The sequence below is a fragment of the Amphiura filiformis genome, chromosome 8 (assembly GCF_039555335.1).
Source record: "Amphiura filiformis chromosome 8, Afil_fr2py, whole genome shotgun sequence".
NCBI classification, from domain to species: Eukaryota; Metazoa; Echinodermata; class Ophiuroidea; order Amphilepidida; family Amphiuridae; genus Amphiura; species Amphiura filiformis.
Genome location: NC_092635.1, coordinates 14,173,792 through 14,196,647, shown reverse-complemented (window position 1 = coordinate 14,196,647; position 22,856 = coordinate 14,173,792). Strand labels below are relative to the sequence as shown.

General features: G+C 37.4%; 1 protein-coding gene across 1 annotated transcript in view; it reads right to left on the bottom strand.

Annotated features, from left to right (window-relative positions):
* The window catches only part of LOC140158359 (tetratricopeptide repeat protein 37-like), a 149,318-nt gene extending 126,462 nt beyond the window's left edge, over window positions 1-22,856 (bottom strand). The window contains exons 1-16 of the mRNA XM_072181450.1: window positions 22,776-22,856; window positions 16,597-16,708; window positions 15,458-15,601; window positions 13,166-13,333; window positions 12,280-12,408; window positions 11,888-11,983; window positions 10,902-11,016; window positions 9,077-9,217; window positions 8,279-8,380; window positions 7,763-7,908; window positions 6,811-6,897; window positions 6,075-6,181; window positions 5,555-5,681; window positions 5,119-5,198; window positions 4,897-4,996; window positions 3,977-4,101 (exon numbers count right to left, since the gene is read on the bottom strand). Of these exons, the coding sequence (XP_072037551.1) occupies window positions 3,977-4,101; window positions 4,897-4,996; window positions 5,119-5,198; window positions 5,555-5,681; window positions 6,075-6,181; window positions 6,811-6,897; window positions 7,763-7,908; window positions 8,279-8,380; window positions 9,077-9,217; window positions 10,902-11,016; window positions 11,888-11,983; window positions 12,280-12,408; window positions 13,166-13,333; window positions 15,458-15,601; window positions 16,597-16,704 (1,775 nt within the window). The 5' untranslated portion in view covers window positions 16,705-16,708; window positions 22,776-22,856. The remainder of the gene's footprint in view (window positions 1-3,976; window positions 4,102-4,896; window positions 4,997-5,118; window positions 5,199-5,554; window positions 5,682-6,074; window positions 6,182-6,810; window positions 6,898-7,762; window positions 7,909-8,278; window positions 8,381-9,076; window positions 9,218-10,901; window positions 11,017-11,887; window positions 11,984-12,279; window positions 12,409-13,165; window positions 13,334-15,457; window positions 15,602-16,596; window positions 16,709-22,775) is intronic.

Here is a 22,856-nt window from a genome sequence, read left to right as displayed (position 1 = left end):
ATGACATTCAATTTTATATCGTCTTATTCGGCAGCAGTGTGCAACAAAATCTGTCAACACTGACCTGTTGATTATCAATGGGCAGCATTTTGCTGGTGATGACCAGGTTATGAAAGGATTTCATGAACATTTTCGAAACTTGGCAACCCCAAAGCATAACACTTGACTACAATAATGACTTCAAGCATACGGCAGAGCTCAAGGAAGCCCTTCTTGTGGAGGTTTACAACTCTATTGAGTCAAGGACACCAGTGAATCCTCTCTCAGATATGGAGATCAAACAAATTATCGGGTCATGAAAGAACGGGAAAGCTCAGGATGATAATTTCCTCACTGCCGAGTACTTCAAATATGCTGGTAAGTGCATCGTAGCCAACATAAGGACCTTGATAAACACAATGCTGAAAATAAAGGAATTTCCCTCCAAGGTGCTACTGCATGGTGTGTTAACACCAATTCTAGAGGAGCAGAAAGATAAGACCAATCCAGGTAACTATCGTGGAATTACAGTTACATCAATAATTGGGAAACTTCTTGAGAAAGCTTGGCTTTTTGAGAGCGAACCCTTTTATCAAGAAAAAACAAAGCCAATTACAACATAGTTAACCACAAAGTGTTCTTCTTCAAATGCAGCTCACCTTGTTATTGATTCTATTGCTAAAGTTTGCGACACTAAAAAGGCGCTATATATCACCTTCTTGGATGTCGCAAAGGCATTCAACGTAGTCAACCACACAATCCTTATGAAATCTATCAGATGGGAGTTGATGGCGACCTATGGCTCCTCCTGAAACAACTGTATAACAAACCAACTACATCGCTTAAGTGGAAAGATGAGAAGTCAGACCCTTTGTTGTTCAGCAGTATACAAACGAACTGCTGAAGCTAGCAGTTGGAGACTTACCATCACGGCCACAGAGTGGGTACAGGGAGCATACCTGCTCCCACTTGTGCAGACAACATAGCTATTCTATCATGCAATCTTGTTGACAGTCAAGTTGCGGATGACCTTTTGGAGAGCTATACCAATGACCATAGTAACTCAATTAATCCATCTAAGAGTGCTACCATGGCCTATAATACATCAATAAAGCTCCCACTGATTCTAAATGAACATATTACTGTTCAAGAGGAATCAACTCATCCTGGCATCTCTAGAGATGCAACCAACTCTCTGAACACAGACGAGCACATCCAGATCGCAAGGAGAGTGGTATATGCTATGATGGAAGCCAGCATGCATGGGAAAAAGGGCATTCTCCAACAATTTCTTATCATTTGTGGTGCACTTATGCAATCCCCAGAATGATATATGGTCTTGAAGTTGAAGTCTCCATTGTAAAAGCTACTGACTTAAGCTGCAGTTGTTCCAAAGGAAGATTCTTAATCAGCTACAGTTTCTCCTAGAGAAACCAACCCCTTGTAACCAAGCAGTATATGGTCTCATCAGTGCTAAGCATATAACCGCTATTGGTGAACAAGCTGCTCTAGTCCAGTTTGGTAACATCATCAGGACTCCTGGCTCTATTGAATATGAGCTTGTTGCTCACAGGCAGCTTGTGGTTAAGAATCATAGAAGCAAAAGCTGGTTTGTCCATGTGAATAAGCTGATCTGCAATTACAACTTACCCTCAGATTACAACCTCCTTGGGGAACCTCCAACCAAGAATGTTTAGAAGGCAGCGGTCACCAATGCAATCAGCACATACTGGAATAGAGATGAGAGATCAAGCTGCAGACAAAACATGCCTGAAATATCTGAACACAGCTGACCTAGAAATCGGGGTACCACACCTAGTATGGAGAACATTGCCTGCTACTCCCTGTGAAGTCAAAATGGCAGCAAAGCAAGAATCCTTACATGAACCCTGGTACTGAAAGGGAACAGAGCAAGATTCAACCAATTCAAGGTGGACCCAACTTGTACTCTATGTAGTGATGAGGCAGAGGACCGTCTTCACTTCTTATTGATATGTGAAAGCCTTGCGAGCACACAATCTGGCTAAACTTATTTATCGCTTATATATATACTTGCCTTAAAATGTTTATATGATATGCTCTTGAATGTAAATTGTAAATGTCAATTGATACTGATGGTAGTTTTCACACCATCCCTATTCATTTTGTTGCTGTACTGCGATCTACCTCTGGTTGCTGTACTTATTGCTTTGTTATTGTGTATATATTTATGTTATTGTTGCTGTTGTTAATGCTGCTGTTAATTGTCTCACAGCAACCCACTTATTCTTTGTAATATGATCCGGTTGCTGTATTATCTGTTTTGATAAAACGTTTAAGTTATACTTATCTTTTACTGTATACATGACTCACACACATGCATACCATGTATATGTTGCTATTCACCTTGCTGTATTCACACCTCCAAACTTGGTTACACTACACATAAGCTCTATTGTACACTGTTGCTCCACTATAATAACTTATTTTTGTGGTGGATATTAAGCTGCTCATTCTGCAGAAACTTTTTGTCGGTGGCAGTTTACTACAAAACTTGATATATATATATGATGTTAGGTGTGGAACATTGTTATGATGGTGGTTTTGTATGCATCAGTGAATCTTAATATTTGAACTACATTATTGCTACACATATTTAAGTGGTGTGTCTGATAAAAGGAGGGATATCCAGTCAACCAACCAACCATAGCACATTTAACAAAACAAAGCAAATACCTTGCTATGGCATTGTTAGCTTCTCCTAGTTTGAGATAACACAGTCCAAGTCTTAACCAAGCCCATTTAGCAGTACCTGCAGCTGCCTCACTATGCATCAGTGAATCTTAATATTTGAACTACATTATTGCTACACATATTTAAGTGGTGTGTCTGATAAAAGGAGGGATATCCAGTCAACCAACCAACCATAGCACATTTAACAAAACAAAGCAAATACCTTGCTATGGCATTGTTAGCTTCTCCTAGTTTGAGATAACACAGTCCAAGTCTTAACCAAGCCCATTTAGCAGTACCTGCAGCTGCCTCACTAGTGACTGTTAGATACAGCTCCTTACCTTGCTATGGCATTGTTAGCTTCTCCTAGTTTGAGATAACACAGTCCAAGTCTTAACCAAGCCCATTTAGCAGTACCTGCAGCTGCCTCACTAGTGACTGTTAGATACAGCTCCTTACCTTGCTATGGCATTGTTAGCTTCTCCTAGTTTGAGATAACACAGTCCAAGTCGTAACCAAGCCCATTTAGCAGTACCTGCAGCTGCCTCACTAGTGACTGTTAGATACAGCTCCTTACCTTGCTATGGCATTGTTAGCTTCTCCTAGTTTGAGATAACACAGTCCAAGTCTTAACCAAGCCCATTTAGCAGTACCTGCAGCTGCCTCACTAGTGACTGTTAGATACAGCTCCTTACCTTGCTATGGCATTGTTAGCTTCTCCTAGTTTGAGATAACACAGTCCAAGTCTTAACCAAGCCCATTTAGCAGTACCTGCAGCTGCCTCACTAGTGACTGTTAGATACAGCTCCTTACCTTGCTATGGCATTGTTAGCTTCTCCTAGTTTGAGATAACACAGTCCAAGTCGTAACCAAGCCCATTTAGCAGTACCTGCAGCTGCCTCACTAGTGACTGTTAAATACAGCTCCTTACCTTGCTATGGCATTGTTAGCTTCTCCTAGTTTGAGATAACACAGTCCAAGTCGTAACCAAGCCCATTTAGCAGTACCTGCAGCTGCCTCACTAGTGACTGTTAGATACAGCTCCTTACCTTGCTATGGCATTGTTAGCTTCTCCTAGTTTGAGATAACACAGTCCAAGTCTTAACCAAGCCCATTTAGCAGTACCTGCAGCTGCCTCACTAGTGACTGTTAGATACAGCTCCTTACCTTGCTATGGCATTGTTAGCTTCTCCTAGTTTGAGATAACACAGTCCAAGTCTTAACCAAGCCCATTTAGCAGTACCTGCAGCTGCCTCACTAGTGACTGTTAGATACAGCTCCTTACCTTGCTATGGCATTGTTAGCTTCTCCTAGTTTGAGATAACACAGTCCAAGTCTTAACCAAGCCCATTTAGCAGTACCTGCAGCTGCCTCACTAGTGACTGTTAGATACAGCTCCTTAGCTGCTTTCTGTCAAAGATAAAAGTAAATTCTTGTTTAAGACAATTAGAAAAATGGGGTTGAGGTGACGTTGAAAGATTTTACCAGACTTCACCAGGCAACTGACCAGCTGGACTGGTCACATGATAGATGGCTGGGTTATCTTCTACATGGCCCGGTCCATGCATGATATATGATAAAGCAGAGTCCCCATGTCTTGTTTAGTGTGACGGTTGCTCAATATATATATTCCCAGATGGCTTCTTTTATACCTCTCCTATGTCATATGACCAGTCCAGCGGGTCAGTTGCCTAATGAAGTCTGGTGGTTCCAAACGCAATGTAGCAAAGTAAGTTCAAGTATAAAATATATTTACAACTACTGGAAAACTAAGAACATTCACTCATTAATTACTAGGTTATTGCCTATAAGACTACAGGTGTGTTTAGATGGTAGCCTACTTTCAAATGTAACTTACAAGCAAGCAGCAATTAAATTATGCTACAAGCGAGTGTGTGTCCACACGGGACTTACTTGTAAGCCAACTCAAAAGTAAGAGTGACCTTCACTGGTAAATTATGCCATGATTATGCACAATCAGAATAGGATTGGGTCATCAAGGTCATGCTTACAAGCGAGTTAACATGCAAGTCTTGTTCACACCTTACATTCGAATGTAGCTCTCTACATGTAAGATATGTAAAATCGTCACTTGTAACTTGCATGTAGCTACATGCGAGTGTGTTTAGACGGGCACTACATGCAAGTTTACATTTGAATGTAGTTACAAGCGACTTTACAAGCGATCGTCTGAACAAGCCTTACCTCTTCTCCAGTTTGTAGGTAAACATCCCCAAGTGCTGCTCCAGCTGCTTCATTGTGAGGATTCAATTCATATGCTTTCTGGTAACATTTCTTCCCCTTGCTGTTCACAAACAAAACATAAATATCAAATTTAAATAGAATGCAAATGATGCAAGTGTGTCAAAATTTAGATATTGAAAAAAAGCCCATGTAGAAGGTACAAATATTGTTAAAATTACCTACCTTTTCTCTTGTATGACCTGCCAGTAGTAATGTCCCAGATATAAGAATGTATTGCTGTAGTATGGGTCAAGCTTGGCAGCCTGCATTTATATAAAAAGGGCACAAATATAGAATTATTTTCCAGGAGCCAATTTAGCTGTAAATATGATGTTTGTTATCTTTTTGTTTCACTCTAGACTATTACACAAAAAAGGCTAATTAAAACCACTTAATTTTCACACCGAGATCTATTTGAATTCCTAACATGATTTAGAATACAAATGACGAAATGTCTCTTGGAATGAAGTCTTGAAACAATGGGATTGCTTACACAGGTTACACTAATGCAAACAGCAAAAACTTGGATGTTATAGCAAACAATTTTCTTTCAAATATACAAATTACTCAAAATGCTGAAATATTCACAAAATATTCACTAATAAGTACAAAAACCTACCTTCAGCAAGGAGCCCAGATACTTTACTTTATCTTTCCTGGTTTCTTCTCCCATCTCCCAATAAACTCTGCCTAACCAATAATGGTATAGTCCAACATCACCTGCTGATTGTGTAGCTTGGATGAGTCTAGATTAAAATGCAAAAATACGGTATTGGTACACCTACAATTACAAATTTTTATTCATATGTTGTTCATGTATGGAAAATTTTTGTCTCCTAGTAGGCCATATGAAAATATTGCAATATTGATAGAAAAAAGACAAGTAGAAAGTGATAGAATAACTAATAAAAAGTAAAATGTTATAATCAAATCCTAAAAGACACAAGACTTTCAGAGTGGAAGAAGAAAGGTAAAGGTTTAAGGTGGACCAAGCGTGATTCAGTATCTAAGGGATCTAGTGAGTTTGCTGGTCAAATTCATAGCAACACACTTTGTTGTCCATCATTTTCATGTTTCAAAGTTGTAAAATGTAATATTTTTGCAAATCTTGGATCAGGTGAAATATTCACCAGACTTACTTTTGTTGTGCTTCAGTGAGTTTCTGATTGCCCATGAGTAAAAGACCTTGAGTAGCCATAACATCCACTGAATCATCAGAAGACTTTGACACAGCCTCATCACACAGCTACAGTAAAAACAAGAAACAAACAATCAACAAACAATCAATCAATCAGTCAAACAAACAAAATAATTTTTAAATGTTTCATTTGAAACATGAAAGGTACTGATTTTGGAATATCCACAGGTCCCTCTCAGATACATGTATTGTTAAAATTGTAAAGCCACTGCAAATCTTGTTTATTACTGAACTGTCCTGCAACTGTTTCATTTCATTTCATTTTCAATATACCAATAAACCATACCAAGGAAACATGTCATGTTGCTGTGTGAGCAAACTCAAAAATAGCGCAATTAAACAGCGCGCGCTTACACAAAAGGAACTTTGCGCATAAGATAAGCTATGTCACCAGGTCTGACAGCTGTACCAGCATCAGCTGAATTCTAATACGCCTAGGGGTACAGGCATGGAAAATTCCAATCTGTGTATTTATTAATCTAAGGTTTAAACAAACTGGTGTAGGGACACTTGCTATACATTTGAAATCCTAAACATCTCCACAATACATACAAAGTTGTGAAGTACAGTATATCTGGCAATACCGACTCAACCAGAACCAGAAACAGTTGTCCATTTAAAAAATAAATGATTTAACATTACTTTTGTCATACAAATACTAAATGTTATGATGTTACCTGTTGAGCTGTAGTCATATCTTGTAATAAAACATATGCCTGCACCAGCTTGCAGTATAGCATCACACTGTCTTCACCATCTAGAAACTGTAGCAAGAAACAAAAAAACATTTACATCATGACATATTGCAAAGTGGTATAGGCAACTCTCAACTTCGAAAATGTTAGATATACATATGTGACACAATCTGGTCCATGGGGGCCAAAGGAGGCATTTTTGAAAATTGAGTTTCTATAATTATTATATTATACATACAATTGGCTATCATATGCTGAAAACACCAAAGGTCTAGCATACTTGGTTCTAAAGTTATGACATTTTTGGATGTCTATTTTCTTATGTATTTTATTGTTTTTTCCTCCATATTTTTACCTTTATCTCAGTTTCAAATTAGCCGCCTTTGGCCCCCATGGACCAGATTGTGTCACATATAATCTTGATCTGTTGCTGAAACAGATTTCTGTAGTATTAACATATGTACAGGGCTATATATATCCCCAATTCAGCAAATGAGCAGTTGATTGTTAAAATTGGTTTTACAATATCCGAAATTGAAGAATACGTTTTTGTCTTATTATTGTTTTCTGCAACATGAAAACTTATTATCAATATCAATTGGGTAATAGTTCAATTTAAACAAATATATTTTGAATAGGTCTACATCTACTAGTCCCAAGGTCCATTAGTCACAAGGTTTGCTGCTCCTAAGGATCACTAGTCTGAAAGTTTGATATAACCCCAACTTTAACTCTATACCTAACCATAATCATAACTTTCTAATTTTGAACCTTTTCATATTGTGGACTAGCAAACCTTATTATTGGACTGGTGAACTTTAGAACTAGCGGTCAATCCCTGTTTAATAGTTGTTCATGGAAAAAGAAAAAGAAAAACAACAGCAATAATTTTTGCAGTTCTACACCACATGATCACACAGCTGACATTTGTTACCTTTTCATAGATTTGGATAGCAGTCTGTACATTGTTACTTATACCAGAGTCAAGTAAGGCATCAGCCTGACACAGGGAAAATGACTTCTTGAGGTTAGTGACTACATCTGGTTGTAAGCTCTTCTTCGTCTTGAGTTGCTTAACACCTGAAAATATGAAGGGGATGGTTGCAGACAAATGAAATACTTTCTGGAGAGAATTATCATGAAAGACACAAGGAAACCTTGGGGAGACTGTATCCAGGGTCGCATTATAACCAGTCATGATATCTAAAAATAATTACACAAACATTGGTATCAAACATTGCTCATCATGTTGATAAAAAAGTAAATCATCTTGATTTAATCTATTTTTTGTTTAACATTTCAATCTTTATTGCAATCATTAAAACATACAAACTTTAAGCACAATGATTGAAAAGAAAACACATAAACCAGACAAGAGAATGGAGAAGACAAAATGCCATCTCCCATATCTAAGCAGGTATACAATCAACTAGTTTATAATGCAATTTACCTTCACTACAGGATGATTCTGCAGCCTGGTTGTCATGGAGACCGAGGTGTGATTTGGCAAGATACAACCAACCATACACATTGGACTTCTCACGTTCAGTGCCTATAAACAATATTGATAAAATGCAATGGTTTTCAATTAAAAGTAATACTTTTTCATGGAAAAACAGTGGCATGATCAACGGGAATTATATAAATAAACATAATTTTTCACCAGGTTCGCCATCGCAAATAATAAAGGAGACAAGCAGAAAAAGTTATCCCACCTAGGAATCGAACCCAGGACTACAGGTTTACAAGACCTATGCCTTAACCACTTGGCCATGGGAGCTTTGTGATTAGGCTGGTTGAAATTCAAACCTATAAGAAATCACATACTGCTTATAGGTAAATACTTTTTATTAAAGAATTGAAGGAGTTGAAATATAAACATGACACTTTAAGATATTTTCAATGTTTCATAAACCTTTTTGCAACATAAGGAATATTGAAAATACATATGAATACACATTTACTTCAAAAGCTGGTTTTCTCTAGTGCTTTATATTTGTTTTTATAATGTAATTGTCTGTCCTACATGATCTGTTATATGATTTGTCCTGGGCTTATTGTAATAATTGGGTGTATTTCGATAACAAAGTAATGTGATCTCTCTTTTAATCACATTAACTTTTTGACAAATACACAATATATAAATCTGTCATAATACATTTCATATTCAAATTTTAACAGCAGCAAGAACAACACCCTTGAATCAATACTTTAATCTGACACAATTTTTCTTTATTCTACACTTTACCTTGTAGAAGTAATTTCCTGGCCTCCAAATAGCTTTTATCTTTCAATTTTCTTTGTCCATGTCCAAGTAGAGCTAAACCAGAATTCTCTTGAAGGGCAAGTAACTTGTCATACACTTCTACAGCATTACTTTCCAATGACTCTAAAATAGGCCAAAATGTCAAAAAATAAAATCAATTATACTTGTTCAACTTAAAAATGGCAAGATTCATATCTCTATGCAGATGATACCACACTCATAGCATGCACAAAGGCAGAACTTGAGAAGCAAGCAGTCGAGTTGGAGAGGTGCAGTCACACCTTTGGTCTCCATATTAACGCAGCCAAAACCCATGTTATGACCCATGGTAGCAAAGAGACAATCTCCCTGGGTGGTAAACCAATCAAGCAAGTTGAAAGGTTCAAATACCTTGGCTCAATGGTAGGGTGTGATGCAGACTCTACACCGGAGATCAATGCTCGACTAGCAATTGCCAGAGATGCCACCAGCCAATTATTAGGATTATGGAAGGCTAAAGCGATCAGCCTGAAGCTGAAGAAACAACTGGTGAGATCCCTTGTCTGGAGTATAGCCCTGTATGGTGCAAAAAGTTGGACCCTAAAACAAAGCGATATCAAGAAGATAGAGTCGTTTTTGGAAAACCAATGCATGGATCCGTCAGAAAGTGGGCATCACAGAGAAACAAGGTCTGCTCAGTCAGCTGAAGAAAAGAAAGATATCCCTGTATGGTCATTGGAAGCGGCGTCCTGATAGCATTGTTCAGATAACGATAGAAGGAGAAGTAGAAGGAAAAGCCAGGCCAGGGCGAAGGAAAACAGGATGGATTGATAACATCAGAATGTGGACTAATGGTGGAATGGCTGTGGCAAGAGAGAAAGCACGCAAGAGAATGCTGACGGTTCTATGAGGACTATGGCAATGCAGCAGCAGTGCAGTTTGGTGTAGCGCCTACACTAGTTGCGCTTTGCGCTTGAGCATTTATGTAAATTTACTTCTATAAGTTCAATAGTTGAACCAAGTATAATAAATCAAAGATTGAAGTCCAAAAAATATAAACAATATAATTGTTTAAAAAATATCATAACAGTTGACACAAGCAAATCCTCTACATTTTGGTTTAATTGGGATTGTGTTAATTAGGGTGACACACTGTAAATTGTAAAAAGAGCAAAGAATAAATTCCAAACACATCATCATGACAAATAACCAATGTCATCTGCAATAGCTACCTTGCAAAATATTTCGGTAGCGGTTCTTTTATGGTATGATTCTTAGAGCAACTCAGATTTGGACCTCTTCAGTTGATAATATGTACTAAAATAGTAAAAATGTTAAATAAATTGCTTTTGCTTGATTATGTCACATATGTACTGATGAAATCTATCAAGAAAATGCCAGTGCTCTAAATATGCCTTTTGCCAGTGGAACAAGAGTATAGTAGTACATCACATTGACAACACGGTGTTGTTATTTCATTCATTACAGCCAAATTTTGTTCTCAATAATTGCTTTTAAAATAGAATTTTGGGAAATGGTTACAGCATTTGGAATGTTAAAAATTGTGTTGATTATCACCAATAGTAGCACCATAGAACTACAATACAGTGTTGATTCACACTTTTCCCCCATGTAAATACCTCAGCAAGTCGCCAATGCCGGGAATTGAACCTGAGACCTCATACACCAGAGGTGAAAACTCTAACCAATGCACCATACTCCCCCCTTGTAAGTCGATCAAGGATAAAACTGGCTATGTACAAAATGATGTCAACCTTTTCTAATAAAGTATACTACCTACATGGAGATAATAACTGTGCAAACTCACCTGGCTGACATTTCAGGTAAATCTTGGCTAGACCCTGCAATGGCATGACTTCATTTGGGAACAACTCATGCATCTTTTCACATTCTTTGATAATCTCAGAGTCATCTACACCAGACTAAAATACAAAGGAAACATTGTGGAAAATTGTAGTTATATTTATTTTATAATCATGATATATATACGGACACCAACGTGTTATCCTCCTCTTTCCAATATAACAGAATGTCTAAAATCATCATCATCAGGTACACATTCATTTTTATAAACCATGACATTGCAGACAACATGGGGATCTTAAAAATGAAAATATGTTTCCTCCTAATGTACAATTTCAAATTTCTGGCATACATAACTGATAAAGTTACATGGTTTAAGTAAAAGGTGGATTCGGAGTGAAGAATGGTCCATATATCATGATTGCCATATTCAATTGGGGGGATGAGCCCACTCTGCACAATAACGTCAACACTACACTGCAAATAATGTTGGGGTGTTTTGGGTGTTTTCATTTAACCAATTTATAAATTTTAAATATTGATGGCTTGAAAAATTGCAAAATATGTGTTATGTTTCAAATATGTGACACAAACCTGCTCCATATGGGCCAAAGGAGGCATTTTTGCCAGAAAACCAAAGTTTTCTGATCAACCAGAATATCAGCAACTTGTTTCTAATAGGCAAGCGGGTCAAAGGAGGCATTTTTGAAAATTGAGTTTCTATAATAATTACCTTGTAGTAACATTAAACTATCATACTGAAAACACCGAAGGTCTAGCATACTTGCTTCTAAAGTTATGAGATTTTGTGATGTGTATTTTCTTATGTATTTTATTGTTTTTTACTCCATATCTTTGCCTTCCACTCAGTTTCAAATTTGCCACCTTTGGCCCCCATGGACCAGATCATGTCACATATTAAAGATTACATAAGATATCTAATACGGTACCGGTACTTGCAGACATAAACAACAACCAAATAAATGTTACCTTCTGTAGGTGTTTTATGTAGCCACTATAGTACTTCAAATGGTCTTGCTGATCAAGGTCAGATGAATGAAGAATGCACATATAAGCCTGCTGGAGCTACAAATACAAAATATAACACAAAAAGAGAATTGTAGCATTTTCTTATTTTGATATCATTATCAGTTATGACATCTAGATGAACTTATTTTCTGTCACAAAAATGCTTTCAATTTATCATGAGCTTATATGAGAGACAAATTAAGTTCCTAGTTCAATATCCAATACAGGTTTACCTGCATAGTGTTTCCTTCAAAAAATATATTCAAGAAGAGAGAAATTAGGTTCCCAGTTCAATGTCTGATACAGTTTGATGCCTATTATTTCTGATATACTATTTGCTGTTATGAACCTACCTGTGTAGTGTCTTCTTCAGTCAGAGTCTTCTGATCAACCAGAATATCAGCAACTTGTTTCCAATAGGTGAGCGGGTCACCTTTGGTTTTTGATGCCTCATCAATTAATGACTTCAGGTAAGTCAATGCCTGAAACAGAATTTTACCATAAAATTATTTAATGACTGATTGTATTACAAGAAACTATCTTGAGAATTGCGCCATGGACAAAATCTGATGCAGGGAAGGTAAGAGGAACTGTATAGAGCAACAAGTTTGGAAGCTTGGCTTTTCCATTTGGAAGCTGTCTTTTCTATTTCATCAACAGCATTTTTCAACTTTACTTCTTACTTACAGGGACCAAATTTACACTTTCACAATTATTAACAAGAATCGTGCATGTGTTGCGGCTCGGATACTTTCACAAACATGCTGGGCTGGTGTACATGTCATTTTATATTAATCCATGACATAATGAAGATTGTCCACTATGCACTGAATGTATAAAACTTCAACAAATCACATTGTTCAAAAATAAAGTTGGCCATTAGGATCACCCACTAACAAAGCCAAGTTACTTTCATACATACAAATTACATAAACAATGCCTTTCTATAGTCCAACATCTTGCAGGAGTTTTCCATTGCAACAGACACAGCAGCTAATATTCCACCAGCATATTTCGTTGCAGCTAAACTTTGCCTCATGCTACTTACTTGAGTGGACATGAAGGCCAAGAGAACAGAAAATCTTTGTGGAGAATTGAAAACATGACATATGTCACAACATAAAAATACCTGCAAGACACTTGACCATAGTAGCTCAGCCTTATTGGTGAATTCTGAAAGCCACTTCACTCATTTAAGTGCAGGGCTTACTACTGACTGATGAAAATGTTTGCACATACCTCTTTGATATTTCCAAGTACTATACAAACTTGAACCAGTTTTTCAGCAGTCTCTGTCCACTTCTTCTGATCTTTGCCTTGAAGTATATCCAACATGCTCTTGTAGGTACCAATCAATTCAGGCTTATGCTCTTCTTTTTCACTTTTCTCATAGAAACCACTCAATCCCTATTGTAAAACAAAACAATGGTTGGCTTTAACCTTTCACCGAGACAAGTTCTATGGGGAAGATGAACTCCTACCTGAGTGATATTGATAGCATAGATGCAACATATTTTAAACTTTATTTCATCTTTCATAAAACACATTTTTAACTCGCCATAACTAAACTTATAATGATTAATGTTTCAGTTTTAGTGAGCCCCTCTGTTATTGAAGTTGCCATATCACAGAAAGGAAAATCATGGCTATAAAATGTATGCATTGATGCCATGAACTGGTATACACAGTAGCAAAGGGCACTGAGTGAAAGGAGAAAACTTACTTTGATGCCAGGTATCTGATACTACAAGAGTAAAAGATGTGTTAATAACAGTAACAATAACAGTATCAATTTCAAGAAGGCATTTGATACCATCCACCGTGGGAAAATGGTTGACATTATGAGAGCATATGGAGTCCCAGAGAGGCTAGTAGCTGCCATAGGATGCATGTACCATCATACTATAGCTCAAGTCGCATCACCTGATGGTGTCACTCAGGATTTTGAGATCCAAGCAGGCTATGGAAGGCAATGAAGAGCGACTTGGCTTTACTCTGGAGCCCAGGAAAAGTAGGAGAATATCACAGACCTGGATTTTGCAGACGATATTGCTCTTCTAGCTGACAACCTCAAAGATGCACAAGAACTGTTACATCTTGTTGAAACTGCTGCACAGAAAGTAGGACTAGGAATGAATGCCAAGAAGACCAAGGCAATGCTGTACAAGGAAACTCTGTCTTCAATAAAAACACTGGACGGAAGCGAATTGGAGATAGTGCATGACTTCAAATATCTAGGTGCATGGACTGCCAGTAGTGAGAAGGACTTCAACATCAGAAAGGCACTTGCTTGGAAAGCATGCAACAGCATGGACAAGATCTGGAAAAGTAATCTGCCAAGAGCTCTAAAGATCAAGTTATTTACCACCACTGTAGAATCAATACTAACATATGGCGCTGAAACATGGACAATAACAACCAAAATGAGAAAAGCTATGGATGGCTGCTATACCCGGCTCTTGCGGAAGGCACTTGATATCTCATGGCAAACACACACCACCAACAAAGAACTGTATGGAAATCTGTTACCAATCTCTGAGAGGCTCAGGATTAGAAGGTTAAAGTTTGCAGGGCACTGTGCAAGAAGCGAAGAGGAAGCAGCTTCAATTGTTCTTATGTGGCAGCCCAAAACATGGAAAGCGAACAAGAGGTCCACCTAAAAAGGATTATATCAAGATGTTGGCAGATGATACAGGATTAACAGGCCCAGACATGAAAAATTGTATGCTTGACAGAGCAGTTTGGAGAGCCATTATGGGAGTCCGACTATAAGAGTCGACATAAGCAAGTAAGCAAGCAAGCAAGCAATAACAGTAAAAAGAATTAAATGGAGGTGGGCTGGACATCTGAGCAGGATAACAGATGGAAGATGGAGTCAGCTCACAACAGAGTGGCAACCGTTATATGGAGTAAGGAAAAGAGGAAGACCTCGAGCTAGATGGAGAGATGAGCTGGTCAGCTACCTGGGAACAACAGCCTGGGCAGGAATTGCAGGAGACATGAGAAATTGGCAACATTTGGGAGAGGCTTTTACCCAGCAGTGGGATGATATGGGCTGATGATGATGATGATGATCTGACACTACTACATGTAATAGTTACTACTCCCTAAGAATGGACAAACTAGTGAGCAAACAATATTATTATTACAAGACATTGTTTGATCTTTTCCAACTGATATACCATAGAATTCCATCTGCAAGCATAAGTGCCTCTAATTGAGTGGATTATTCTTGACAAAAGAGATGAAAGACAGACACCCTCCACAAAACATTATTTGAAATTTGAGAAACTAGATTACTAATACAGGCAGCTGTACAAACATGTATTATTGTAAGACAAATCTATTGTTATGTTTTTGTGGAAGGTGTCTGCCTTTTTTCTTTTTCGGCAAAACGCTCATTTATAGGCTGCAGGCATATATGCTTGTAGATGGAATTCTACTGTAAGGGTACATCCCCTTACATTCTACTAAGCAAATTCATGGCTGCTAACAGTTTAAACCATTGCTATTAAATCACCAGTAACATACCTGCCAAGCTAATAGTTGTTGTGAATCTGTTTCTATTGCTTTCTTATAAGCCATGACAGCTTGGTCTGGTTGGCCCATTTCTGCTGCTGCTATTCCAATAAATACCAAGGCATTGTAGTTACCTTTGTCTTGCTTCAACACTCCCTACACAATAAGTGGAAAATCACGATTAAGGTTAACAAATTATGTTTTATACTGGTACGCATAATGTATGATAAGAGAATAAATTGCAACTCCCTAAAAGACACCACCAATGTCAAGGATTGGCATGCTGATGATGGAGAAGGATTTCTCAAAAAATTTTGATCAATATGACAGTGATGTTGGACATTTCAAGAACTCGACACACCTAAAATAATGATATCACCCATGTTATATCAAGTGATGTTGGACATTTCAAGAACTCGACACACCTAAAATAATGATATCACCCATATTATATCAAGTGATGGAGACACAGCTGGGGTCTCAAAACAATACTTTTATTCTCTTATTTGAACACAAACAAAATCATATCCAGTCAAAAATTCATAACCTCATAAGTATATGTGATCCAATCATATTTTATTAGTATGTAAACAGCAAACGCATAAATGGAGGTCATTAATATTTCACAATTACCTCAGCCCAAAACAAACCTCCAATTTCCTGCAATGACCTCAAAACAGATAGAGTGCAGTTATTATTGTCTACATGTAATTTTTTTTAAACGCAGTGATTTATAGTGCGCTACGCACAGGCACAACGCCTAGACATTTGATTCACAAGCCTCAGCACACTTTACAGGTTGTTGCTGACCACTACGGCCGCATATCATTCCACAAACCATTAAACAACAACACAGGAACTTACAGCTAAGAAGCGCACACCCTAGACATTCCACAATGACCATCGCAGCCAGGATCAGCTCTCCAAGTTTTGTACGGTTACAATGAGACATTATTAGCAGTAAATTCCTTGTCCAGGGGAATTTTAAGCTAACTCAATTTTTAACACGAGAGCATACTAACCACCACCAGGGTTCAAACCCGCACCTCTTGCACTATAGTTGAACACCTTATCGATTGAGCTAACTTGACTGCTAAATAATACACATAAGATAATATCAGATATACTCTAACATTAGTTTCAAACTATACCTTGCAGTGCTTGAGGGCCTCCTTGTATTCCTTATTACGAATTGCTTCCCGGGCACTCTTGAGCAAACTTTTAATTTCCTTGTTACTTCCACCTCCAGTTGCCATCATCAACCTGCAATTGGATATTTTACATCATATCTCAGTTATGCATTCAAAAATCAGTTCACCACATCTAAGTCCGAGTCCGAGTCGACGTCAGAGTCCCTGGTTCTGAAGTCCTTGAGGATCAAGTCCAAATCTGAATCCTTGACTCTTGTGTTTTCAGAGTCCTCCCACAAATTTCATTTACAAATACATGTAGCTATTTGCAGAGCTTGCTGCAATTGGCTATGGGGCAGCAAGGTCCTAGACCTAACCTGTGTACATGGATAATGTGTGGCTACTTTGTGGAGAGTGGACATGCGAACAGATGCGATGTTACAGCAATGTCAATGAATAACAACTTAAATACAGTACATGCATTGGGGGGATTGTACAAATGAGGTCCTGTTTTCGGCCTGTTCCAGGGTGAATATTCTCATTTTTCTTCATTGAAGAGCGATGACTAGTTTTTTACAGCCACTTTGAAGTTTGATTACAGGTAACTTTCACAAGTCATATAATAGGGTAGAAACGATATCTGTACAAAATACACATTTTGATATTAAAGTTTATTGTATTATAAATTTTTGGGAACATCCTGATTATGTTTTAGGGTCATCTCAGGAACATAACAAATTTGGTTTGGTTCGGTCCTGTGGGGGTGCAAAGTAGCTGGTCCTAGCTCCCAGAGTATAATGTTGTGCTTACAATATTCAATTACATATATCTCTGAACAGTTTGTAATTTTGACCCTTTTGTCACACTTTGGTACCATTATTTCTAATTATACCCATGGTCATTTTCACGGTAAAGGGTGTAACTTTGGATTTTTAACACTTTGATCCGTAGTGGTCTAATAAATCTACAGAATTCCACAATTTTTGGCCACATAAGTCATCAAGTTAGCAGCTACCATGGGTAGCATAATCATCGATATTTTTAGCAGTATAAATAATGATCTTAACACCGTCAACAAATGGCTTCAAAGTAATGAACTTAGTCTAAACATTGACAAAACAGAATTCATGTTAATAGGCTCAAGACAAAGGTAACATTCAGTAAAAGAAGATATTAATAATGCAGATGTCCATGTTCATATAAGTGGTGTTAATATTAAGAGGGTGCAAGAGAGCAAACACCTTGGTGTTATTATTGATGATACTTTGTCTTGGAACCAACAAATTGATACTGTGCGTAAAAAAGCTCTCAAAGGAATGTTCATGCTAAATGTAGATGTACATTTCCTCATTGAAGATATTTTGAAGATGGTTTATAATTCAATTGTTCTGCCTCATCTACAATATTGTAACATTGTTTGGAGAAATTGTAGTATTTCTGTAGCAAAACATCTACAAATTATCCAAAACAGGGCTGCACGTATAATTTGTAATGCTAAATGGGACGCATCTAGTAATATCGTTCTTGATCAACTTGGTTAGAAACCAGTTTCTAATAGGCAGCAGTACAATTGTTCTGTTTTAACATAAGATTTTGAATAACTTGTCACCTCCATACTTAACTCACATATTTTCAATTCCAGAGAATCATTACAACTTTTGCCAGAGTAAATTTAATGTTAAGATCCCTCAACCGAGGACAGATTATAAGAAACGTAGTTTATCATATAGAGGTGGAATCATCTGGAACAATTTAGATGAAACTATTCAAAAATCCATGACCTTACATATTTTCAAAAATAATGCTAAAAGTGTATATTTTTAACTGTTGTTTAAATCTATCAATTTTTTGATGATGTAAATCAGGCCTTCTCAACTGGCGGCGCGCGCACCACTTGTGGCGCTTGGAGTTAGTCGAAGTGGCGCACGAAGTGGCGTATGGTCAATTTACTAATTTTTGTCACATACATTTTTAACAAAAAAGGGGTGAAAATACCACATCTGAGACTGAGCCTCAGTTAGAAAGCCCTAAAATCTTAGAGCTTCCGGGGGCGCTGCCCCCTGGATCCCCCGCGTCCGACACTTTTTCACTGGACCCATTCAGGGCAGGGCCGGATTTACCATAGGGCCAGATGGACCCGGGCCAAGGGCCCCAAATTCTGAGGGCCCCCAAAATTGCCATGTGCAGTGTGCATCTTCCATTTTAGTCAAAAATCACCATGTTTTGGGCCAATATAGCCTACAAATATTGCAAAATTTTGCGCGCTTCTCGCGCAATAGCCTTTTATGTAGCAAAATTCGGTAAAATCCAAAAACTTGGCCACTTGAGTGCATGAACATGGCTTCCTTACGTGCGTATGGGGCCTCCAAATTTTGGTCTGGCCCAGGGCCCCAAAAAGGTAAATCCGGCCCTGATCCAGGGGCCATAAGGCCGCCCCTAGACCCCACCCGCTACGGTGTTCGGTCGCGCACGCTCTCCCCCGCAAAGTCCTCCCTTAACCATGTTAACGTGTTGGCACTACATGATCACGGCCCCAAGGAAGAACAACTTTGTTGATTTGGGCCTCCGTGGTGAAATAAAGCTTCCTATCCTATCCTATCCTATCCTATCTTTGGGAGTTACTGCGTTCAGTTTTGGCAGGCTAAAATGTCCATAAATATGGCCTTTTTGATGTGTTTTCTTCAGTTAGTTCATGGATAATTTTTCTCATGCTGAAAGTGTAGTCATATGCTCAGTAAAAACTGTTACATTAGTTTTAATTGTGAACAGCCCTGTTTTGAGAACCGGACTTCGATATTTGTCGTTTCCGAGGCTTCATTTTCCGTTAACAATTGTTAACAAACTTTGTGGGTATATAGCTTTGGTTCATAATTCTTTTTATTATTTCTTTATTTTTTCTTGATTCATAACAGTTGATTTATTTACTTAACTTGAAATAGGTAACAAAAATTAGCCGATTTGCAAGCTTTTAAATTTTTTATAAAATCTTGACTTCATAGAGGCGATTTTCCGTAAAAGCCTCTGAAACAAAATGTTTAGCTAGCTTGTGCAAATATAAATAAAAGAGCTCATCCAATCTATTTATCAAAATGTAGCAAAGTAGATCCTCAAGTCACTTGTTTTCAAACAGTAGAGATATACATCACCATTTGAAAATGGGACCCAATACAAACTTTCCGTTAACACTTGAAGCCTCTGAAACAAATGAAGTCTCCGAAACAACAATAAGATTAATTATCATCTTTGCACATCTAAATTGGTGTGTTTCATATTGATATAGTCTGCATTGTAATTGTTACTTGATATGTGCAGAATGTCATAAATTTAAAAAAGTGTTGATATTATGGTTAATGTTTGAAAAATTTACTGATATCCAAGAAAGCCTGTTTCGGAGGCTTCACATGCACGTTAACACCATACTTTATAAACAAATGGGTGAAAACACTTGATGTTAAAGATTTTCAAAACTGGAATTACAAACATAGAAAAACATGGTATAAAGTTTAACTTATATCTGTTGACTTAATGGAATTTCACATGTATTCCAGCTTTCATTTCATAATTTTCTGAGCTTTAATGTAAAATACAATTTTTTCTTTGATTTTAACCAAAATGTTATGGAAATGTCAATTTTTTTTATTATTAATCAAAAGGTTTAAGCCTTAAAACATTATTTTACTGGAATTTAAGTTGTTTCTATGCATGATTTCAGTAAACAGAAACATATTTGAGTGGTTTGAAATGTTGACCCTAAAAATCAAAAGTTACACCCTTTACCGTGAAAATGACCATATGCTTTACAAATTTTTGGCTGCAAAACCTTGGTCAAACGTCAAACTTAATTTCATTTCATGCAACATAATGTGTAAAAAACATTTCTCAACAAATTTGCTATTTGACTTAAATTTAGCTCCATATATATTGAGATTAGTCATAATTGATTCAAGTTTCGAGTATACATGTGGGGCTCTCCATTTTCTTTGCATGGCTGTCGAAAGTGGCCAATTTGGCCGAATAAATTGGGGACCTGGAAACCGCAAACAAAATTTTCAGAAAAATTATCTAGTTTCCAAAAAGTTAATCCCATACTAATGTAGGAAGTTGTAAATAGTGGGTTTTTAGTGGGTTCGCCGTCGGACAAGTTCAAAGGAAGTTGTGTTGTGCATAATCGATTCAATTTTCAGGTCTCTTAAGTCTTTGAATTTTGCATAAGTGGTAACTGAAGCTTTTATGCCCTTCCAGTGAAATGAAATCATGGTTTAAAGTCTAATTTATGTCCGAAACAGCATTTTTTGCGTACGGTACCGGTAACTAAAATTGTCACATTTATCTTATGAATACCGTACATCCTTTGCAAAAACTATGCAACATCATGGAAAAAACTGCTGAATTCATATTATGACTTTAACTTATTGAATTAATACTGTACAGGCCCACCTTAATGTATATTTAGGGGTACCGTATTGTTTGTAATAAACGCTCCCCCTCTAATAAAGGCCCCCATCCCATTTTTCTGTGAAAAATTGACAAAAATTCCATGCTATATCGTGTGAGTAGGCCTAAGCTTAAAACTGGCATCAGTCAGTCAGTCTTGTCAGGGGCGATCGGTAAATTGCATGGACAAAACCTGTTATGACTCGTACTTCCATCCATTCCATTGCCTAATTATGGTAGAATTTCACTAGATTCTTGCTTGATGATGTACTTACGGGTGTAATTTTGATGCATTTACCACGTAAATGATATTTTCCATGGGCGTCGCCATTAGTATAGCCGTAAATCCCTCTTTTCTACAGGAGCACCATCGAGAAATTTAACCCGATTTTAAAGTTTTTTCACTGACAATTCACCTTCAATAAACGCCCCCCTTTTGGAAAAATGCAACGCCCCCCGGGGCATTTATTACAAACAATACGGTATGTGGGTACGGTATACAAAATCTGACAGTGGAAAATTTTGTCACCCAAAAATGGTCCATTTTCTGGCAAAATTGACCCAAAAATGCATTTCTTTCTGCTCAATGATTATAAAAATAGAACTTTTTAACAGCCAAAATCATAAAATACAGACAATTTTGCACTAGAAATGTCTCAATCCAAGATTGTCAAATGTTTATTTTCACCCCTAAATATATTTACCACACTTTTGTCTGCTAAACCGTGTTCAAACCTCAAACCATGACCTTGTCTAACTTGGAACTCAAGTACGGTACTTATGTACTAAACCAGAAACCAGGCCTATGTTTCATCATTGTATCTGTCAATCAACACTCTTGTCATGCATGATCGCGTGCTAATGAAATTTTATTTATTCTGGATAAATAATGGAGTAGGCCTATTAATTACAATTTCAAGCATAGAAGTTTAGGTTAAGAAGTACCGTACAAGAAGCTGTGCCTGTGTAATTAATATTGTGATTATATGACAAACATGCAACTATCTAAGCTACATGAGCCTTCTACTTTTTAGTGCAAACTCTAATTGAAATCATGCAATTGTATTGCTCCAGATCTGTAACTGTGTGTGAGGAGGCATCGTGAGCAAATTCGTTGCTAAAGTTAATTCTTTATTACTTCCACGGTCTGAGCTGTGCGCCAAGCGTAGACGAGCGTACACACAGAAGAAATAAACAATCATGCTGTCGCTGATTGGCTGATCAACGGACTTGACAACAAGCCGGTTGACCCATTGGTCGTCTGCGCGGCGAGTAGTAAGTAGGCGACCAGGGTTCTATTTAGAAAATAAAATTTACATGCACAACTCTGATTTTTTCCTCAAAATGGGCTGAATAACACAAAATTTTGCATGCACAGGCAACATTCTACATGCACAGAGCCAAAGTTTACATGCATTTGTGCATGTAAAACCCCTCTAAATCGAACACTGTAGGCGACCTTGTCACTTCTAAGCGATTGCAATTCACCAGCGCGTACCTGGACCACGGAAGTAATAAAAAATTAACTTTTTCTCGAGCAAGTGTATCACCATGATCAATCATGCACTGTGCTGTATCATCATGGTATGGTGGTTTGGTAAGTAAGCTTTAAGTTTAACATGCAACATGCTTAAAAATAGCTAAAAAAATGTATTGATATCATTCAAGACACTGCCGATATAGGCAGGTGAACATCGAGATTTACACAAACAGTGAATAAAGCATCATAGTTCCTATGTTTTCATGATTAACACATGTCATACTACCTTTCTGTGCACTTTTTACTCCAAAATTTGCCAAAATGTTTCGATTTCAGTAAATTCACTGACGTCTGCTACGTTTCACAT